Raw genomic sequence first — 21217 nt, forward strand, 5'->3', positions numbered from 1 at the left:
TGGAAGAGATTGTCCAGGGAGAGGACAAGGTGTGAATTGCTAGCCCTGAAGAATACCAGCATATTAGGGGTGGGCACAAGAGAAAGAGCAAGAGAAGGATCCTGGAAAGGAACAGCAAGAGACAGGCAGAAGGAAGCTGGGAGGGTTGGCCTGCAGCCGCAGAAACCTGGGAGAGTGAGCCGCTGATGGAGGGGTGGAGGATGCTGTGAGAGAGGTTAGTGTGTCCTGGGCCAGGGCAGTTTAACTAGAGTATTTGGGGACAGAGTTGAGTTTTATGAAAGCATCATGAGGAAGCGGATTCAGTAAGTGTGAACTGCTTTGGAGAAGTTTAGCTGTCAGAGAAAAAAGGAATTTCTGTGGTGTGTATGTGTGTGTGTGTGTGTGTGTGTGTGTATGTGTCTTTCAATTCTTGCTTTTTGAAGGAGATTTATTTTACTTTGCCTAGTTATTTATTATAAAAGTTATGTTTGCTCACTATAAAAACTTCAACTAGTATGAGTATATGTTATAAAAAATAGAAGTCCTCTGTCCCATCCCTCATCCCTCCTTCCACATCCCAGACAGCATGACCCTTGACAGTCTACTGTGTTCCTTCTAGATGTTTTCTATGCATATAAAAATAGGTACATATATATTTTTCTCTTTTTTACATGTAAATAGTATCATACCCATAATAGTTTACAACTTGCTTTTGTGATTTATATATTACATTATGTATATACATTCTTTTTAAAGTGCAGTAGTACTCTATTTTGTAGAATTGGCTGTCATTAATTTAACTGTTCTTATATTGATGAACAACTGAGTGGTGTTCATTTTCTTAATACAAAAATGTGCTCCAGGGACCATCCTATTACATGTGTTTGCTTTTGCTTATGTAGGTAGGTCTGTGAGATCCATCTTTAGAATTGCCAGGTGAAAAGTATGAATATTTAAATTTTCAATGCATGTTGCTACTTTGACTCCAGGAAAGTTTATTGGTTGTTATATTCTCACCAAGAGTGTATGAGAATTTGTTTGCCTAAGCTTGAGAGACAGTCTAGGAAGTGGAGTATGAGAAGGTTCAGAGAAAGAGGGTGGGAGAAGATGGGAGCCAGAGTCTATGAGGAGGCCTGAGTCTTAGCCAGGAGAGGTCTGAGTCTCCTATGATAACAAGAAGGAGGGGAGAATGATTGGGGTTTGTGGATATGGGCAGGCTTCTTACTTTGGAGGCAGACATTGGAGGGAACTTTGACATATAAGGTAAGTTATTGGCTGAGAGTGAGGAGGAAGATAGTGGATTGAAAGCTGAGGGAGGAAGATTTGAAAACGCTGCTGTGAAGAATGGGGGAGGGAGCAGGGTGGGCCAGCTAGGAGGACTACAGTACAGCAGGAGAGCCCAGCATTCAGGCACGCTCCATTCTCGTTGGTTCATTCTCGTTATTCGCAGCAGTGAGGTTCCACAAATCAGCAAGTACAGAACCATCGCCTCCCAGGGGAAATACAGGGTTAAGTTCCTGTGAGCCTCTGGTCACATTTTCATCTACTGATCAACTGTTCATTTTAAAGAGACCTTACTTAATATAATACATGGTTAATTCCTTAACATTGAACTCACAACCGAGAGCACTGTGACTCATGCCTGATGAAGCTTATCTAGCACTCGTCTTCTCCTTAATGCACATCACAGCCTCTTGCACTTAGGAACACTCAACAACGGTTCTGTACTTGCTGATTTGTGGAACCTCACTGCTGCGAATAACGAGAATGAACCAACGAGAATGGAGCGTGCCTAAATGCTGGGCTCTCCTGCGGTACTGCAGTCCTCCTAGGGGCCCACCCTGCTCCCTCCCCCATTCTTCACTGTGTATGCAGCCGTTTTAAACAGCAAAATCACCAGTGAAAAGCACAGAGATGTAGAACATGTGGCACTAAATAGACTGCACAGAGGACACTTGTTCACAGTATGAGAGCTGAAACAAGAAGGAAAAGCAGTGCCATGTTCTACCTTAGCTGGGATCATGCGTATCGGGCAACTGAAAATTTTTGTTACTTTGTGCATGCAGCATGCACATGTCCATGAACACCAAGTGTGTTACTTTGGGGTTACAAATGAATTTGCAAGTACAGAATACGTGAATAATGGAGATGGACAGACAGTATGTCATTTTTTCTTTCCCAGCACCGTTCACCAGCCTGGGCGTAAGTGTAGTCTAGTGGATACTTGGATGGTGGAATTCCGCCAGGCAAATGTTTGGTAAAGGACATCAGGGCAAAAATTTTTAAATATTGGCAAGAAAATGTTTTCAGTGATTGGTAGGGAAGGGAGGCTTAGGGTGAGGGAGCTAGGGAGGAAGTAGAAGGATCGACGTGAGATCTTTTGTTGAGGTTGAGTAAGAAGTGTCTTGGGAATGACTGGGCTGGCAGACTAGCAGAACAGGAGTACATGTTGATATTGTTGAGTTTTTTTCATGTAATAGTTAATAGCAGAGCAGTTTCTGGTGGGGACGAGGTCCACGGGAGTGAGGGTTTGAAGTGGAAAGGAAATGAAGGCAGCAAAAGGGCCAGGATACTGGGTATGTCATCACGTGATGACGGAAGTACTCAGGGTGGAGAGTAAGAGAAGGAGCCTGGCTGAGCGTTTGATGAATGAGAGAGCCTGTTTGGGAGGTTAGTGCATGGTTGGTGACGGGGAGAGGTGGTGTGGCCACGTGGCACAGCCTAAAGGGGGAAGAACAGAACAAGGGTGGCTCAAGAGGACAGATGCTCAGTAAAGGTGGTTAGCTCTTAGGCAGTGACCAGAGGCAGCCAAGTGGGAGGCAGAGTAGAGTAGCAGCCCCTGAATTCCTTCTTGGCGTGGATGGGGCGGGGGTGGGGGTAGGGGCAACCAACTGCCTTTCTTGAAAGATTGTGTTTCCCGGGGATTCTAGGCTCAGCTTAGTTGTAAATTTTATATATGTAATATATAATATTACTATTATATATGTAATATATAATATTACTATGAGTTTACATATATATGTGTACGTGTAAGTGTGTATACACATGTATGTGTGTAAATGCATTTACTCAAGTATTTGTGTACACAAATATAAAACATACATGTACGTATAATCATATACACATAAATATACATGTGGACTCCCACATACATAATTTTCTCATAAATGAACTCACCCTATGTGATTTGCTTTGCCACTTGGATTTTAACAGTATGTTTTAGAGAACTTTCCGTGACAGTAACTGTATAGCCACCTCATTATTTGGGGATTAATTGCCCTGGCTCTGCACTCTGGTCTCAAGCTTCTTGTTCAGGCTTCTGCAGGGCAGGTGCTCCTGGAGTGGGTGTGGTACGTGTTTCTAATTGAACACATTTGTGTGTGCAGTGGGAAGAACAGAACACGACCCAGCTCAGGGCCCATAAACCCATGTGACCTTTTAACTCACAACATCCCTAATGGAGTCCTGTAGGCAGACGTAGGGCATGTGTTACACACAGTGAGTTGCTCCTAACATTCCAAGGAGCCCATCTCGTCTTACGTGTGAACTAGGGGAGGCTTATCTTTCTTTCTTCCAACCCAGCTACTGGTGGAGAAGACAATCTGTTGACTTCTCTCTGTCTGCACCGTTCAGTGTGGGGCAGAGCATCCACCCTGGGGCTTGCTGGAGCTGGGTGTGGGATGCTGGTCTGTTTGCTCCCTGCCAGCTTGCCTTGGTGGCACATGCTGTTACAGTATAGGGAATGGAGAGAGGACTTGTATTCGTGGAAACATAATTCTTCACCCAGTATCCATGTGCTCCTATTGTAACTAGGGGTATTGCCAGAACACTGCAGCTCAGCTCTTTCCAATATAATAGCCTTTGCCTTTAGATTTGGTTATTCATTTAGTTTTTGTTGCTGTTAATGTGAGTGGTTTGATTAACATAAGCTATATCATACTTGATGTCCATGTTTGTTTTTATATGTGTATGTGAATATTCTGTGTTTTTTCTTTTAATTACCCAACCTGCTTTACCTATTTCAGGTTTGTGGATACCGGATAAAGCTTCACTTTGATGGATATTCTGATTGTTATGACTTCTGGGTCAATGCAGATGCTCTGGACATTCACCCAGTTGGGTGGTGTGAGAAAACTGGTCATAAACTCCATCCTCCAAAAGGTATTGTCACTTTTTGTTTCATATTTTAAATTCAGTAAAAACTCACTTTCTTATATGCCAATTTGGAATTTTCCAGAATTTCAGACTTTATGATAATTCAGATGGCTTCAAACTCAAGCTTATTATTTATGATGAAAAATGTTTATTAAAGTGAAGAAGTAAAAGTAGAATCCAACTTGAGACTAAACTATGTCCACGTTCTTATTTGAATATAAAATAACATTTGCATGATACTTAACTTTGACTACAATCACCTTACTGTACAGATTTCTATCATTATATGTACATTCTTGAAAAAACTGGTTTGAAAAATTAGTTTTAACTAGTTTACAGAGCTAAGTTTATCTACTGATATTCAGTATCTAGAAAATCCTGAAAAATTATGCATGCACTTTTAGATCTTAATATTTTAGGAGATTAGAAAGGAGACTATAACTCTGAAAACTGGCTTAGGTGGGGGCTGAACTCATAGCAATTACTTTTCTTATAATTGAGTTCTTTATTACAATGATTTTTTTTCTGTTTCATGTTTATATAATGGTCCAACGATAACAGATACCATTTTTCAGTCCATCTCTAATGTGTTTAATATCTTGTTTCCTTCTTTTTCAACTATTACATTTTTAAAACTTATTTTACTGAGACTGACATTACATTCATTATTATTTACTTGATGTCAAAAATTCAGGTTACTAGTGTGATGTTTTTGGCCTGTCTCAGGGCTTTTGCTTTCTAATGGACTAGCCAATCCTTGGTTGTAAGTGAAAAATCAATGGCAGAATCATATTTTCAGATAGCTGAGAATTAAACAAAAAGGCTTAGAAAACATGAAGGTAAAAAAACTTGTAAGCCTTTTTATGAATTAGCCTCTTACATGTGGTGAATTACTAGCTCTTCTTTTCTTGCTACCTTCTAGACGTTAATGAAAGTAAAAGGGAGCACACAGTAGCTGGTAAAAAAAATGCCCAATGTCCTTTTTTAAGCAACTGTTGACTTTAATAAAATTGTGAAAATTAAAGCAAGGACATTCCCCTTATTGTAATTTGCCAGCATCCTTACTTCATAAACCTTGATTCGTCATTCTTGTGCTGATAGCCAAAAAGATTTTACCTGACTTATTACTATTTTTTTCCAACTTCCAGTTGTTCTATAAGTTAGTCTCCCAAAATAGAATAGGTGAGGGAAGAATAGAGAACTTGACTGCTCTAATTCATTTGTCGATACTGCTGAGGAATTCTACCCAAATACTGATGGAAATGGCCGGGTAATAAAAGTGTGCCTGGGTAGAATATGCATTTGCTTCCTCACTCTTTTTCTTTATATCTACTAACCATTTATTCAGAATTTAAAAAATAAGATTTGTTGAAAATGGACACAGCTCTGTCTAATAATTCATAGCTATAAATTATGAATTATTTCTTTTTATTTAAAATTCATTTGATTGCTTGATTTGGGTATGTTGGAGTTATAGAGAAAAGTGAGACTGGAAAACTTAAGTGTAAAGTAGTTTGATATTTTCCTAAGTCTGTTCATATGTGCTTACTCTAGGATATAAAGAAGAAGAATTCAATTGGCAGACGTATCTTAAGACATGCAAAGCTCAAGCTGCTCCTAAGTCATTATTTGAAAATCAGAATATAGTAAGTACATCTAAAATCCTTTCCCTTTCAAAGGAACTGATTTTTGAGTATCTCATAGGATCAATTACAAGTGGTCACAAGGAACTGTAATAAATTTTATTGCCTCGGTAAATAGAGTGCTCTTATCTTAATTAAACTTTAAAATTAGCTTAATATCTTCATGAATAAATGTCTGTTTTATAGCCATATTATGGTTGTCTTTTTTATTGAGTGACAGAAGACAATGTAGCACAAAATCCAGGTGTAATTTACTATTAAGAGGCATAAAAATTGAAATATGTTATTGCTGTGATCACTTATTGAGGAGGGCTGTTCAGATGGGATTCGCATGGTCAGATGAAGTAGCCCTGTTTCAATCCACATGCAGGAGGTCACTGGAGACGACTGACGTTCACTCCAGCATACAGCTGTATTTGCAGTGTAACAGAAGCGAACCCTGGATGTGTGTATATTTTCTACTTCTTGAGCTGTATTCCCACTTTCCCTTTTATGTTCCTCTATTGGCATCTCTGAGGGAACCTGATATGTTACACTCTTCTTTTCCCAAGTTCTGATCTACTTGGAAAGAACAGAGAGCAAGCAAGTGGAAAACCAAAATATCATCTTTACAGCAGATAAGGGCTAGGTTGGAGGACATGCATGGCCTGTATCTGTGAACAATATGCGTCCTGATTCTGAGTCCTAGAATTGGAGAGATTTAGTGTCCCTTCCTACCCCACCCCCTGAGCCCAGAGAACACCGGGCCCTTGAGGAGTGGAGTGGAAAAACTGTGCCCCCCTGCAGCCCAGCTTCCTCTCAAGAGTATGACCAGTTCCTCCTCCTTGAAGTCTCTAGTCAGGTAGCACTGAGTGAGAGGGTGGAGAGAGGCAGTACTGTTTCACTAACAGTGTTCCCTCCAAATGGAAATAAATATCTGGAGTGGGGAAAAACTTCTCTCCAACTCCAAAAACCCTCCTTTTGGGAAACAATTAACAAGTTGATTTGAGAGCATTGGTCTAATGGCTGAAATGTTCTCTGATTAAATTGAAGATAAACCAGGTTGAATTAGAGAACTGAAGGGGTGTGTGTGTGTGTGTGTGTGTGTGTGTGTGTGTGTGTGTGTGTGTAACTAATAGAGATAATGAACCAGGTTATTTTAAAATACCTTAATCGAGAGAGTAGCTTAATCGCTGAGATGTAAATACTGCACTGTTGGTAGACATTCCCCATCAAAACTTACCCCAGGGAGGAAGGTCAGTTAGGTGCAAAACTCAGCAGCCTGTTGTCTCCATTCCAAGTTTCCTAATCCCTGTCTGGTTTCTGATGGTGACTTCAGTCAGGAGTTTGATTAACTGCCTTGAACTGTCCTCTTAAGTTCTGTGCATTGCTAGTATGTAACTTAATCTTGGGGCTGTGTGTTTGGTATCTCGGAGGCAATTAATTTTTCCATTTCTAGATTCCTCTATCTCAGAATGCTCAAATGTTTATAGTTGGAACTCTGATAAATAATTTCAGGATTTAATTGTATAGTAAATATTTCTGTGTAGCATTAGTGTCTGCTCCTTCAGTGCAGACAGGACTTGTTCTAACATTTTCAGATATACAATTGTCTACATTTTTGCAATGCTAGCTGTTTAATTACAGTAAAACAAGAGATAACATCTTTTTTGCTTAAAGTAGTTAGAATAGAATCCATATACTTTAGTCTGAACAGAAGGATTTTTTAGAAGGGAATAATAGACTTACAGTGTGTTGTGATTGATATCCAAGTATACTGCTCTGAGATTAGGGTATTTTTCCTCAGAAAAGATTGTAAGAGATGTTTACATGTTACTGTACCTCAAGCACTGACTGTTAACTGAACTTTTATTGCTTTCGTTCCATGTCCCAGATGGCTGATAATCTGTGAATTTCCTTAAATTACCAACTATTTTGACTGTCTGTATACATTAACAATTCTTTTGGTGCTGCTGTGACTAAAAACTATCCGCAGTGTTAAGTAAAAGTTGTAATAATTTGTAGCCTTTCCTATATGAAGATGACCTACTTTCAGTAGAGTACTCTTTTGAGAGATCTTTCCAGAAGTGCAAGTGAATTTGTACTGACTCATGCACATTTTTAACTTGATTAAATGCATATTTTGTGTGAAATAATTTTCAATGTTAAGTCTGTAATCAAGAAAAAGGCCAATATGAACTATATGGTGAATAAAACTTGCCCAACTAGTATAGTTTTCTAACAAAGGTACCAAAACACGTGTTAAAATTAATTATTTAAAACTGTGAGGTTGTGAATGTTGTAGTTTTGAGGCCCAGATGGTTAATTGGATGTAGCGATAGGGTATTTTTTTGTTGCTGCTTGTTGGAAAGCGACCCTGCTGTGAAACTAGCACATGATTTTTAAATTACGTGACTACAGTGATGGATGCTGGGCCTTTGAGCAGGAGATGCAGAGAGTGTGCAGGTCTTGCTGTTGTTAAGTGTGTGCTTATCTCTAATTAAATCTGTATGTTTCCGTAGACAGTGATCCCATCAGGCTTTCGAGTTGGTATGAAGCTTGAGGCTGTAGACAAAAAGAATCCTGCATTCATCTGTGTTGCTACGGTAACAGATATGGTGGACAATCGTTTCCTGGTACATTTTGACAACTGGGATGAGAGCTATGACTACTGGTGAGACATTTTCCATTGGTGTGTGCTTATTAAAATTTAGTGTTTATCCAAGTAAACCAGGTACATTGTTTTAAAAACAGTAATAGTGCAAAGCTTATAACAAAAAATAACAGTGCTCTGCTCTGCTTTTTCTTATTTCAAGATTTTTAACTTTTTACCTGTTCCATCTGGCATATGGCGTATATTTTAAATAACCTCCTTTAATTCTACTTTATGATCTGTATTTTAGCTGACTTCCTATCATGGAAGTGTAGTCGGCACACCCCACATTCCCAACATATGCTCACAGGTATTTTAATCTTCCTTCTGTATTTTCATGCTCAGTAGCTAATTTAACCATTCCTAATAGCTGAGTACAAATATACTGGGGGATATTGTTTTTAATCCTTGCAGTTTTTAGAAATAATGCATGAAGTAGTAAGAGCAACATACTGTAAAATTATGTAATTATGAAATAATTATAAAGTCATTATATTTTAATTAACAGTTTTAATAAGGATTTTTCCTTCCTCATTCATATTGATTGCTACAATTCAGTTTCCTGGTGAAAGGCAGTTCTGAATTGAGAACACTTGAATTGAGAACATTTTAGAGAAGTAACAGATAGTTTTGTAAATATGGCTAATGTTATAGTTTAAGTGAATATTCATTTATATAAATATTGCTAAATTTCAGGAAAGCTTATTTCTTGACCTTCCTTTTTACTATCCATATATTTAAATATGCAGTAGACCCATCAATAATTTCCATTACTTCTCAAATTGGATTCTTCAATACTTATCAGTTTTACTTGCATTGTTTTAAAAAGGTAGACAAGCAGTTCCATGATTACATTACCAGGGTCAAGTAAAGTCAGCCATCTATACTTGTGGGTTCTACATCCACAGATTCAAAAACATTTAGAGGGGAAATAAACCCCAAACACTAAAACAATAAAAAAATAATACAAATAAAAATATAGTATAACAACATTTACATAGCATTTAGATTATATTAGGTATTACAAGTAAGTACATGGAAGGATATGTGTAGGTTGTATGCAATTACTAAGCCATTTTTTATAAGGGACTTGATAGTTCCTGGAACCAGTCCCCCACAAATACAAGGGACAAGTGGGCTTTCCAATATTTTGTTTGTTTCCCTCAGATTTTTTCTGCAAAGCATAATTTTTCTTCATAAGATGTCTTCATGTTAAGTTTGTAATAAAAATTTTTATTGAAATATAGACAATTTCTAGCATTTTCAAAAGCAGGGTAATAAAGTGGCCCTCCTGCAGCCATTACTCAGCACAATCATCAGCTTACATCCAGTCTTGTTTCCCCTGTATTTCTACTCCTAAAATCCCAACTCTAGCATTCCAAATATCATAGCATTTCATCTGTGAATATTTCATTACGTATCTTCTAAAGGGAGGGATTCTTTTGCATTTTTCAAAATGTAGCCATAATGTTATTAACGTACTTAAACATTTCTCCCAGTTGTTTTAGTGTTTTTTGTTTTTTTTGGTTTTTTTTAGTTTGTTGGTTTTAGATCCAAATAAGGTGCACACTTTGTGATTGCTTTGCTTAATCTCTGTCAATTTATAGATTCCTCCTATTCCTCTCTCTCTTTTCCTCCTCTTTTACTGTAGCTTTTATTTTTATTTATTTATTTATTTTAGAGACAAGGTCTCACTCTGTTACCCCAGCTAGAGTGCAGTGGCATGACTAGCTCACTGCAACCTCCAATTCCTGGGCTCAAACGATCCTCCTGTCTCAGCCTCCCGAGTAGCTGATATATTGTAGCTTTTACTGAAGACACCAGGTTGTTTGTCCTGTTGAGTCTCCCACAGTCTGGATTTGCTGATGAATTCTTGTCATATTATTTGCCATGTTCTTCTGTTCTTCATATTTCCTGTAAATTGGTGTTTTTTGATTCTTTTCAAATTATTTTGAGTGGGTGAATGGATGAGAAAACTTTAAGTTTGAAAATACTCTGAATCAGTACCGGGTCGAACGTGTTTCTCTCTCCTGAGTTTGATGGACCACGATGATGGTGGGACTGCTGCAATGACTGGATTCCAGTCCTTTTCTTAATGAATGACACTAATGCAATGATTAGAATTTGTTGAAATGAGAGCATTTTGTTTTTAAAGTTGTGGTTCCTTTGGGGAGAATAGTTTTTTTCAAGGCTTTTGTCTGATCTAAACAAAATCAGTGAATGTTAGTTTATTTTTGTGGTCTCATAAGTATTATAATATTTTGAAAGTATAAGTTGCTTATTTGACGTAAGATATATTGCATTTAAAAACATTCTTCTGGGAAAAAAATAGTGAGGTCTAGAAGAATTGGTCACATTCATTTTACTTTGATGACAAATACCTCAGGAACAAACACGAAGGATCCTGGGTTCTAAAAATAGAAAAAGCAAAGACAAAAATTGACCTCTTTTAAGTTTGGTTTTGTACTTTTATGAGCACAAGCTAATTATTTCTGGGATAAAATGTACTTTGAGGATTACTTATACTTCTAACTATTGACATGAAATCATACTTTGTTAATTGTCAGTAAAAGAAAACAGCGTGTTCTCTTCCTCAACATGCAATGAAGGCGCATTGAAAATTGCTTAAGTGCCCTGGAATTTCTCCAGTTTTACTAAATATTATGTTCTTTGATCTTTGAATTTTGGAATGGTTTTTATCTGCATAAATTACTTAGGTACGTAATTGAGGTTACAGATTGGATTGCCTTTCCCAATTTAAAATAGTTTGGAAATGAGATTTTTTTTCCCTTCAAATTCGATAGTGATCCTATCTCTTTTACATTAGTAAGAATTTGAAAACATATATATATATGTCCATATACATTTGTGGTACTACATGTTTAGATGCAATAAAATATTTCTTCCTTCCAAAGAGAAACATGATAAAAATTTATATAAGGTTCAGAGAGTATTATGGAAGGAAAATAGTATGCATTAAAATAAAAATCGCTTTACCTCTGGGTTTCTTCTGTGCTTTGTTACTGAGAGTTGGTAGCTGTTTAATTCTATCTTCTTGACAATAGTTAGATTTGGGAATAATCCTAAATATCACAGGATATTGGGACTAGCAAGGACTTGAAAGGCCCAGGAAGGTGAGTGAGCACTGGGAGAGTAACACCATCCTTGGCACTGCAGCCTCTTTCTCCAGTCCTGTTCCCGCCACCTGAGGGTTGGGCTCTGGGCAGAACACACAATGAGAACAGTCACCTCCTCTTTACCCCCAGGCACAGGGAAGGAATCTTTCTTTGAAAAAACTGTTATTTTCATGTGTCCTTGTCTTTTGGGATCCAGAAAGGGATGACATGAGGAGTTAGCCCATTGTTTTTGTTTTTTTTGAGAGACTAGGTCTCACTCTGTTGCCTGGACTATAGTGCAGTAGTATCACAGCTCACTGCAACCTCAAACTCCTGGGCTCAAGGGATCCTCCTGCCTCAGCCTCTCAAGTAGCTGGGACTACAGGTGCATGCCACCACACCCTATTAATTTTTCTATTTTTTGTAGAGATCCTAAAGCGTGGGAGTAATCCTAGCACCATGTGCATTGTTAAGTAGAAGAAAGCCTAAATAAATGAGGTTGCAGCTTCAGCCATTTTTTTTTAAGCGAAGGGGGTTGGGGGTCGCTCTGTCATCCAGGGTAGAATGCAGTGATGTGATCATAGGTCACTGAAGCCTCGAACTCCTAGACTCAAACAATCCTCCCACCTCAGCCTCCCAAGTAGCTGGGACTACACGCATGAGACACCGATTCCATTTTAGTATGGTCTCCTGGTGAGTCAGGACAAAAATTGGCACAAACAGATCTATGAAAAAGAGAAGCATTAAGTTAGTGAATTAGAGCAAATGTGGTGCTGGGGCCTTTTACTGACTGCCTCTGAGTGCACTGTAAACTTTTATTTAGAGATGAATCTCTTTTACATTTATACATTGAAAGTAATAGTTATTTTATGTCTCCCTAAAATAATGTTGAAAAGTTTACAACACGTTGTCAATCTTCAGAGTAGTGTCAAAGTTAAAGGATTTGTCACTATTTGGTTAACTTTGGGAAGCACACTGGCTGGTGGTGGTGGGAGGATTCCAGAGGTGAATGGGACCTACGCAGTTCTGAACTTCGGCCCTGAGGGACTTATGGTCTGGGAAGGAGAGAAACACAAGTACCACTGTCTTGGCTGCAGGGTAGATGGTGGCTAGTGCTTAATTATTAGAACCAACCACTTGCCGTCTCTGGTGGCATATGGAGGGAAGGACTGACTCGAACTCACTGGAGAATTCTTGGGGAGGGCTTCTTGGAGGACAGGGGATTTGAGCTTGAAGGAATTGGTATGTAGATGTTGGGTTGGAATATTCCTGGCCAAGGAAAGCTCTTGCTTGTGTTTTGGTCCAGGGGTAGAATGTGTTTGGGAATGGCAGCCAGTTTATTCAGTAAATTACTTAACTCTTCTAAGCTTTAGTTGCCCCCTTTGCAAAAGGGATTAATAATAATACTTATCTCATCAGGTGTTGTGAGGATTAAAATAAGAGTTTTGGGAGCAGAAACCAATTTGCAAAAGGTTGAAGGGCGATGAGGGATATCAAGCAGAGAAGTTAAGTGCTGAAGGCAAAAGAGGATGATTGCTTGAGAGGGAGACCATTTCTAAGGAGGATTCCCTACACGTTGAGCCTCTTGGCTTGGCTTTTAGGCAGAAGGCAGGAGGCCACTGTGGAGGGATAGAGTGGAGGTTTCCAAGACTATGGATTATGAGTGACACCGGATCTCCCAGGAGGGGCCAGCCTTGGGAAGAAATAGACTTTCTTCTCTCAGCCTGGAGAAAAGGAAGAAGTAAAAGGAAAACTTGACAAGAGGGTGATGAGATGGCATCACCTGTATCTGTGCCAAGTAGTTACTGTGTGAGTGAAAGGTTTTAAGTTTGAAACAAATTAATAATATTTAAAATAGCTACTGTGGGAAATGGGATTGGATATGAATTAAGGATGGAAAAGAGAATTAGATGACTCAGCCCAATAAAGCTGGGGTTTCGAAGTAAAGCACAGAACAATCAGTGTAGGCCCTGGGGAGTTTGCATGTGAGGGAGAGCGGGAGAATCAGGTCCTGCCTAATAAATTGGTGGAGTAATGCTCTGAGTTTAGGGAGGGAGAAGCCAAGTGTCCTGTATTTCTTCAAAGAATCTAAACCATTATTCCTTGAAATGAAGAGACTTTGATGTTTTCCTTAAGTAAGCATCTTGAAGCGTTCCAGTTTGACTCTGCCTGAATCACGAAGCCCAGCATGTGTGCATTAGTTTTGTTTAGCTTTTGGCTGTGACTGATAAAACCAGGATCTCTTTCTTTTCTACCCAAGGGCTTGGTGAAATCACTTAACCTCTTTGATTTCCATAAAATGAGGATCTTCACATCTGCTACCTTTATCCTTATATCATAAACATGTTTTTTTTCCCATGAATTATTTCTTTGGTTTCTGAACATTTCAAAATGCCATCTAGGTCTGATGGGATCGTAGCAGTCTTCATGAATAATTTGCACTTATATGTGAAATAGACTTTAACAAAATTTTTGAAGTACAATTCTTTCATGACGTACATAAAAACTTAGAAGAAAGAGAGAGGGTACAACAATCAATGATTTGCCAAACTTTTTACCATTGTTCCTCATTGTATTTCTTTTTGGTTACATTTCTGCTTTTGAACACTAGATGGGACTAAGAGATGACTTGTTTTACAACAGTAGCAGAAATTTCACAGCCTTCCAACTTTTGAATGAAGTGTTGTTTGCTTAGTAAGAGTAAAATACTCTTTGTTACAGGTGGTTTAAAAAAGAAAAAAAAAGGAAAAGTATAAGTAAAATAGAAAAAGATATAGATATTTTTATCTTCTCTATTGAGAAGCTAAAACAGCTTCCTTGTTTATTTTAAATGATAACTTTGATCATTATTGCGATATTATGAAACCTTATATAAGATTCAGGTAGTACAGGGATGAGTAGCCATAATATGCCACAGTATTTTCCTAGTAGCAGTTTATAGAGAAATCAGATAAAATCAAGGGTAATGTTTAATGTTCTTACTTTAAAATAACCACCATGAGTCTGACAGATAATTATAAAAACTACTTTATAGTTAGATTGGGAAGGCAAAAAATTTTTTAAATGTCATATCTTTGTTGTTTTTCCATTTTGAATGCAGCTGTATGTGAATTAACACCATTCCCTAAAGTAAAAGCAGCGCATCATTAGTAATAATCTATAAACTAAAATGATTCCTTAGGAAAAGATTGAGATAGCTGGAAATAGAGCCCCATAGCCTTGTTTAAATAATTTATAACAGAAGGCATCTTAACAAAACGTGTATTAAAATATTGTTTATGAAAATACCTATTGTAAGAAATATAGCGATTGTCATATAAACTTGGCATTGACCTAGCAGTAATTGTTTTCTTTTCGTATTCCTAAAATAATGACATGCACACCCCTAACCCTGATATATAGGTTAAGAAAAATATTAATAGTTTGGAGGTAGGGAGGCTCTGAGATAAGCGAATAAAGGAAGAAGCCTTTAATTAAGTTAAAAGGTATTTTCTGCTGAAGTTAAGTTCTGAGAAAAGTCAACATTTAGTAGTGGTTACACGGACTCACCATGTGGTACTATCTAAGGCTATGCTCTCAGAAAGATTGGTTTGGAATGCTGCTATTGTGTGTTAATCTCATTCACCTAGAACATTTCTTAGCAAGTTCTTTGTTTTTCACTGCTCTTCCCCAGGAACTCCAACCACTGTCACCTTTCCTTTCTTTCTACCTTCTTGTTCCCCATCTAGAGGGCTACATTGAGATTTTCTGATCTCAGGGTAGTCGCAACAGAACCAGTTAATAGAGCAAGACTGGACTCCTTGGCATTCTTTAGTCCAACATTTCCAAAACTATGTTCTGCAGAACACTTGTGCTCCATGTGATGTTGGTAGACTGCAGAGTGTTGTGTGTTAAAATGAGGAATATGTAGAACAAGTGAGGTTAGGAGCAAGGAATCAGATGTACCAGATATGCATGCTGATAAAGAGGTTTTAGAAAAATACATGCTTGACTGTGGTAAAGATGACAGAGAGGAGAAGAGAGAAGTGGGAAAAAGAAAGACATACTTTGTCTTAATACATAGTCTCTGCCATTCTAACGGATAGTAAAATGGCATGTTGGTTTTTGAGGTTAAGTTTCCTGCCTTTGCACTTTGCCTTTAGAGATGCTGAAATAATTTTAGCTTGCCTGTGTATCCACAATCTGTTTATTTTTCCATATAATTTTTTACGGATAGAAATTCCAAATTTTAATGACATTATCTTTTCACTTTTGCTGTATTTGAAGTTATAGAATGTAACAAAATTTGTGGGGGAAAGAAAACTGCATAATGTCAAAATCATAGGCTACTTATCGAATAAAAGTATACTTGGTATTAATATATTGGAAGAGTGAAAGATCTTTTGTTTAGCAATTTTTTTTCAAATTAAATAGATTGTAATAAATAGAACTCTGTGTAAATGTTTATGATCTCTAATTAACTTTTTTGGTTTACTAGCATTTGTGAGTTTATCCTGATAATTGAGGTTTTTTAATTTGTATACCTTACAGGTGTGAAGCATCTAGTCCACACATTCATCCAGTTGGTTGGTGTAAAGAACATAGAAGAACCCTTATTACTCCACCAGGTTTGTGTTTATTACGTGTCTAATATTATGCATAGATTTCAGGCGTAGGCAAACTTTTCCTGTAAAGGGCCAGATAGGCTGGGTAGGCCATAGAGTGTCTGTCACAACTACTCAACTCAGTTGTAGCGCAAAAGCATAGACAACAAGTAAACAAATGAGCATGGTTGTGTTACAGTAACACTTTCATTTACAAAAACAGGCAGGCTGGCCTGCAAGCCTTAGTTTGCTTACCCCTGATGTACCTTCAAGTATATTAAGCATTGGCTTAGTCCATAACAGAATATCAAATTATGTCTTCTTTGGGGAAAAAAAAGTTCTGTTTTAAAAGATTTTTCATTTCTCAACTTGAATTCATTTCTAGATTTTATATTAGTATACATTTCAATATATTGTCAAACCATAGAAGTGAAATCTTTAAGGCTTGGATAAGTCTGGAAGAATGGATAAGGGTGGAGCAGAGTTTATGGATGGAACATGGACTTCTGACGTCAGTATCTGTCCTGGCAGAAGCACAGTGTTCACATTTAAATGAGAACTTGAGGGTTTAGATTTTTTTTTTTTTTTTTGCTTAGTTTAGAGCTTACACCTTTGCTTTCCCTTTTTCTATTTTGATTCTTGGTTCCAAATTAGATCTTGCACCTTTGTGCTAGTAGTACCTGTCTGTTCTCTGAGCTTTTCGGGTGCTTAAGCTGTGTGCTTCTGGCCACAGAACCTTCTCAGCTTATTCGCTTTTTCTTTAACAGGGAACAGTGTAACAGCTGATAAATAGGGTCCTTGTTTTATGTCATTTTTGAGTTTATTTTCACGTGCTAAAGAACAGGTTCAGTGGCCTTATTGTAAGCAAGACGGTGTATTTCTGAGCACATCTCACTTAAGGTGCCATGGCCACTGCTGATCTGAAAAGGCAGAGTCGTCAGCCGTCATAAAGCGTCGCTGCTCATTGGACACCAAACAGGAGCAGTGAAGACCTCCTTTATTACAGAGAAGGATGAGTCCTTGGTTTGCTAGGATGTTTTGTAGATATAGCCTGCAGCACGTAAGCAGCAAAGACTCAGCTGGAACTTCAGATACTTGTCTCATTCCTTCTAACAGCTGGTTTCATTTTTAGGCTTGTCCTCAAGTCCTTGATGCAGTGTCTCACTTAGGGTGTCTGATCATTTACTCACTGGGGACCAGCCATTCCTGTGACAGCGAGCCAAGTCCCATCCACTTCCTGAATTTGCTCATATGTTAAAGCCTCTGTCCTGACTAACTTACAGGACTGTTTGGAAAATGAAAGAGCATTGACATAAATCTTAAAGTGTTAAAGCAAGGTATTAATGGTTTCATGGCCCAGATGTGGTGCTGCTGTCTGGAAGATTTCTCGTGTTCAGCCTTCCTATGCTGTGGCTTATAAAATATTAGAGGCTGATGATTGTGTAGTTGCTTCTTTGCCACTATCACCGTCTAACCTGCTGTGAGGATCCTTTTATATTATTTCCCAGTTTGATAGCAGCACTTTTTTCCCCACCACCATATTTGGTCATAATCAGAGATCCGGTGAATAAACAATGAACCAGTGACCAGCATGTTCCTGGTTATGTATCCTGGGAAAGGGTGGAGAAGGCATTATTGCTGCCTTCTTATGTGAGGTCAAGAACCAAGTCGTCTGCCTCCTTTTATGGACTTTTATAATTCAGCAGAAGAGAAAAAAATATAGCTTTTGAAAATTTTTTTAAAAAAAAGTAAAAAAAAGCAAACAAAAACCTGCCAAATAATGAGACTGGTTTGCTGGGCAAGTGCTGATGTTACTCTTTGCTCCATGACAAAAAAGACGCTTTCTCTCATCCCTTTTCTCTAAGGGCAAAGAAGGGATCCTAACCACCGACTTCCCTCCATCATGCTCCCCCCAGCCCTGCAGGCTACCACCACATCCCTGTTCTCTCACATGGCCTCTTTTTATCGTTCTTTTTCTGAAACTAAAATCTTCATGCCTTTTAAAATTATTTTTATTTTGAATTATCCAAATTATACGTTAATACATGATGGATATTAAGTTTGGAGTGAAAATAGAGATAACCACAGTTATGTCTCTTAATAGTTTAATCGTTTGTCGTATCTTTCCAGAAGAACCTTTTTGTCTATAGGTATTCCCACTCATACATGCATGCACCTCAGTTTTATTTAGTAGAATGTTCTGATTTAAATTATTTGAATTGTGCAAGATATGTTCCTTAAAAATATGTCATAAAATGTATGTACCGAAATATGTTTGCATATTTGCTTTCAAAACACTGTATTTTGAAACAATTTCAGAATTATAGAAAACTTGCAAAAATAGTATGGAGCTCATCTATACTCTTGACCCAGAGACTCAGTCAAGGTTGTCAGTTGTCCCAGTGATGTCGTTTCTAGCAATTCTCCTGCAAAGAAAAGTTTTCTCATCTTCCCATTTATTCATCTAATTAATTTATTTATATCAATGAGGGCAATAGATTATTACTATTTTTTATCAAATGAGTTATCTATTACTAGCATTATTTATTTGTTATGTCCAGATTTTCCCAGATTTTAGGTAGATTTCAATGTTCTTTTGACATGTTCTTACCATTTTTTGAGAACTTACTTTCTGGCACAGCTAGGCTTATCTTGTACTTTCTTTGACCCAACTCTATAGTTCAGCCAGTTCTTCAAGGATCCATGGTTCTTTTTAGTAGAGGGTGATACTTAGAAACTAAGATTTGGATGCTAGCTGCGCTTACTGCAATTAGGGTGTTGTTGCTTCCAGGCCTCTCCGTGGACATAATTAAGAAAAATATGTATGTAAATATATATAAAAATTTGTATTTGTCTATTCCCATATCTGTTTATATACATTAAAACCACAAATTTATCCTATTAACTCCAATACAAATCCAACACCAGTGGCTTCATTCTAGTTTTCCTTTTTGCGTATTTATACTTCTCAGTCAGTGAGAAACCTGGTTACCATTGTCTCCTGTATATTTGCTTATTTTCTCAGTCCCCTTTATGTAGCGAATTTCCCACTGTACTGGGCTACCGTAATTCCTACTTGTGCCTACCTAGTGGATTTGGGCTCTGGAGAAAACCAGATGGGAGGGAGGGAGGAAAGCATACTTATCTTTACACATTCTATTAATAATGTTCCGTGCTTTGTATGTTTCTTTTTTTGACCTAGCAGTATGAAGATATATCTGGGATATTTCTCATACTAGTATATATAAATCTGCTGTATTTTTTGTAATAAATACTTCCTATTTTGTATGTAGTTTACATTTTTTTGCACATTTCTATACTGAGGATCATTTAACTTATTTTTACATTTTCACATTTACAGACAATTGTGCATTATCTTTGTACACATATATGAGGTTTTCCCAGATTAGTAGAAATAAAATTACTAAAGGGTTTTTTTGTGTATGTGTATGTCTGTCTTCTAATACTATCCTTACCTGAGATTATAAATTATACATATATATGTGTAAAATTTTCATTTAAAAAGTAGTAAAGAAATAATGATCAAGATACTATCCTTACCTGAGATTATAAATTATACATATATGTGTAAAATTTTCATTTAAAAAGTAGTAAAGAAATAATGATCAAGATGAAAACAATTTTGCTATTACAGATAGTACAGAATGTGTGACCATTATAAAGTTATATGTATATGAACATAATTTCCTAGGTTATAATGATAATGATGTCTCATAATTTTTGTTGGACAGTTTATTAGTCTCATTATCATTTTTGTTAAACCTCATAGGATTTACATTTTTCTTCCTTTCTTAGGTTATCCAAATGTGAAACATTTTTCTTGGGATAAATACTTAGAAGAAACCAATTCTTTACCTGCTCCTGCAAGAGCTTTCAAAGTGGTGAGATAATACATTTCACGCTATTTGATTAATTTGTGTTGATGATATTATTTATTCATTGAAACTTACGAACAGAGAGGGATGGTACTGTTGAATCAGAATAGGAATGAAAAGAAAACAGGAAGCCAGATAACATGTTTTTGGATTTTTACAATTTTGGAAATCAAAATTGTTACTGAGATTTTTATTGTTGGCATCTAAAAATACTTTCATTTTGGACTTTAAAGTCTCCTTGGAAAATAGTTCTACTCAACATTGCATGGGGTGAGTTGTTGAAATCTTAAAGAAAACTTGTTTTTCTAGCTGGATACTCTGAAAGACAGGAAAACAGGACAGGGAAATGTTTTGTGATGAAAATTATGTTTGATAATTCCTTTGAATTTGTTTATGGCAGCTAAGATGCTGTTTTTTATTTTATTGCTACAAATCAACACGTTTAATTACCAAACTACAAGATCATCTGCTTTTATTACAGTGTCTTTCTAACCCAGGGTCATTATTTCTCATATGTAACATATTAAGATTCAAAGTAAACCTCATTTCTGTGCGAGGGAAGAAAAAGAAGTGAAATATATTTTTTATTTGTTCACATCAAATAGCTGGCTTTGTAATTTATATTTTCCCAAACAGTTAAAGCAAAAGAAGATATATCAATTACTTAATTTTTAAAAATGTGGCATGATTAGTCTATCAGAAATAATACTTTTCTTTACATAATCCTTTTATGTAGAAATTGCTAAAATTGTTAATTATAGAATTAATTAGTAGGTATGGTACCAAATGTAGAAGAAAAGAACATCAAAAATTTTTAAAAGCAAAACCATATTACATGAAGAGAAACTATGTCAAAGAATGTGCATGATTCCATCTGATAGTGAATTTAGGATCTAAAAAAGAATACTGTTTAGAGTTATGCCATGTTTATGAATTTTTATCTGCCCTCTCTAACTTTAACTTAGCTAATACAAAGCAGAGTTTACAGCCATACCACTGATCTCATCTAATATAAAGCAGAGCTGTGTTACACTCTTCTTTAAACGGATAAAATTACATCAGGACCAGTCTACACATCTCGTGTCACATCAGAGAGAAAAACTTGACATCTCTCTAGTTTGGAAAGGATAGATTGTTCTGTATCTTTTACATAATTTTCACATTGAATTTTCATAGCAACACTTTTATTATGCCCATTTTACGGAAGAGGTAC

At 37.0% G+C, this 21217-nt stretch overlaps 1 protein-coding gene across 8 annotated transcripts in view; it reads left to right on the plus strand.

Annotated features, from left to right (window-relative positions):
* The window catches only part of L3MBTL3 (L3MBTL histone methyl-lysine binding protein 3), a 105423-nt gene that overhangs the window by 41203 nt on the left and 43003 nt on the right, over positions 1 to 21217 (plus strand). For all 8 annotated transcript variants that reach the window (XM_045544341.1, XM_045544345.1, XM_045544342.1 and 5 more), the window contains 5 exons: positions 4005 to 4140; positions 5689 to 5780; positions 8279 to 8430; positions 16056 to 16132; positions 19925 to 20010. In XM_045544341.1, the coding sequence (XP_045400297.1) occupies positions 4005 to 4140; positions 5689 to 5780; positions 8279 to 8430; positions 16056 to 16132; positions 19925 to 20010 (543 nt within the window). The remainder of the gene's footprint in view (positions 1 to 4004; positions 4141 to 5688; positions 5781 to 8278; positions 8431 to 16055; positions 16133 to 19924; positions 20011 to 21217) is intronic.

This window comes from Lemur catta, chromosome 2, assembly GCF_020740605.2.
Source record: "Lemur catta isolate mLemCat1 chromosome 2, mLemCat1.pri, whole genome shotgun sequence".
NCBI lineage: Eukaryota > Metazoa > Chordata > Mammalia > Primates > Lemuridae > Lemur > Lemur catta.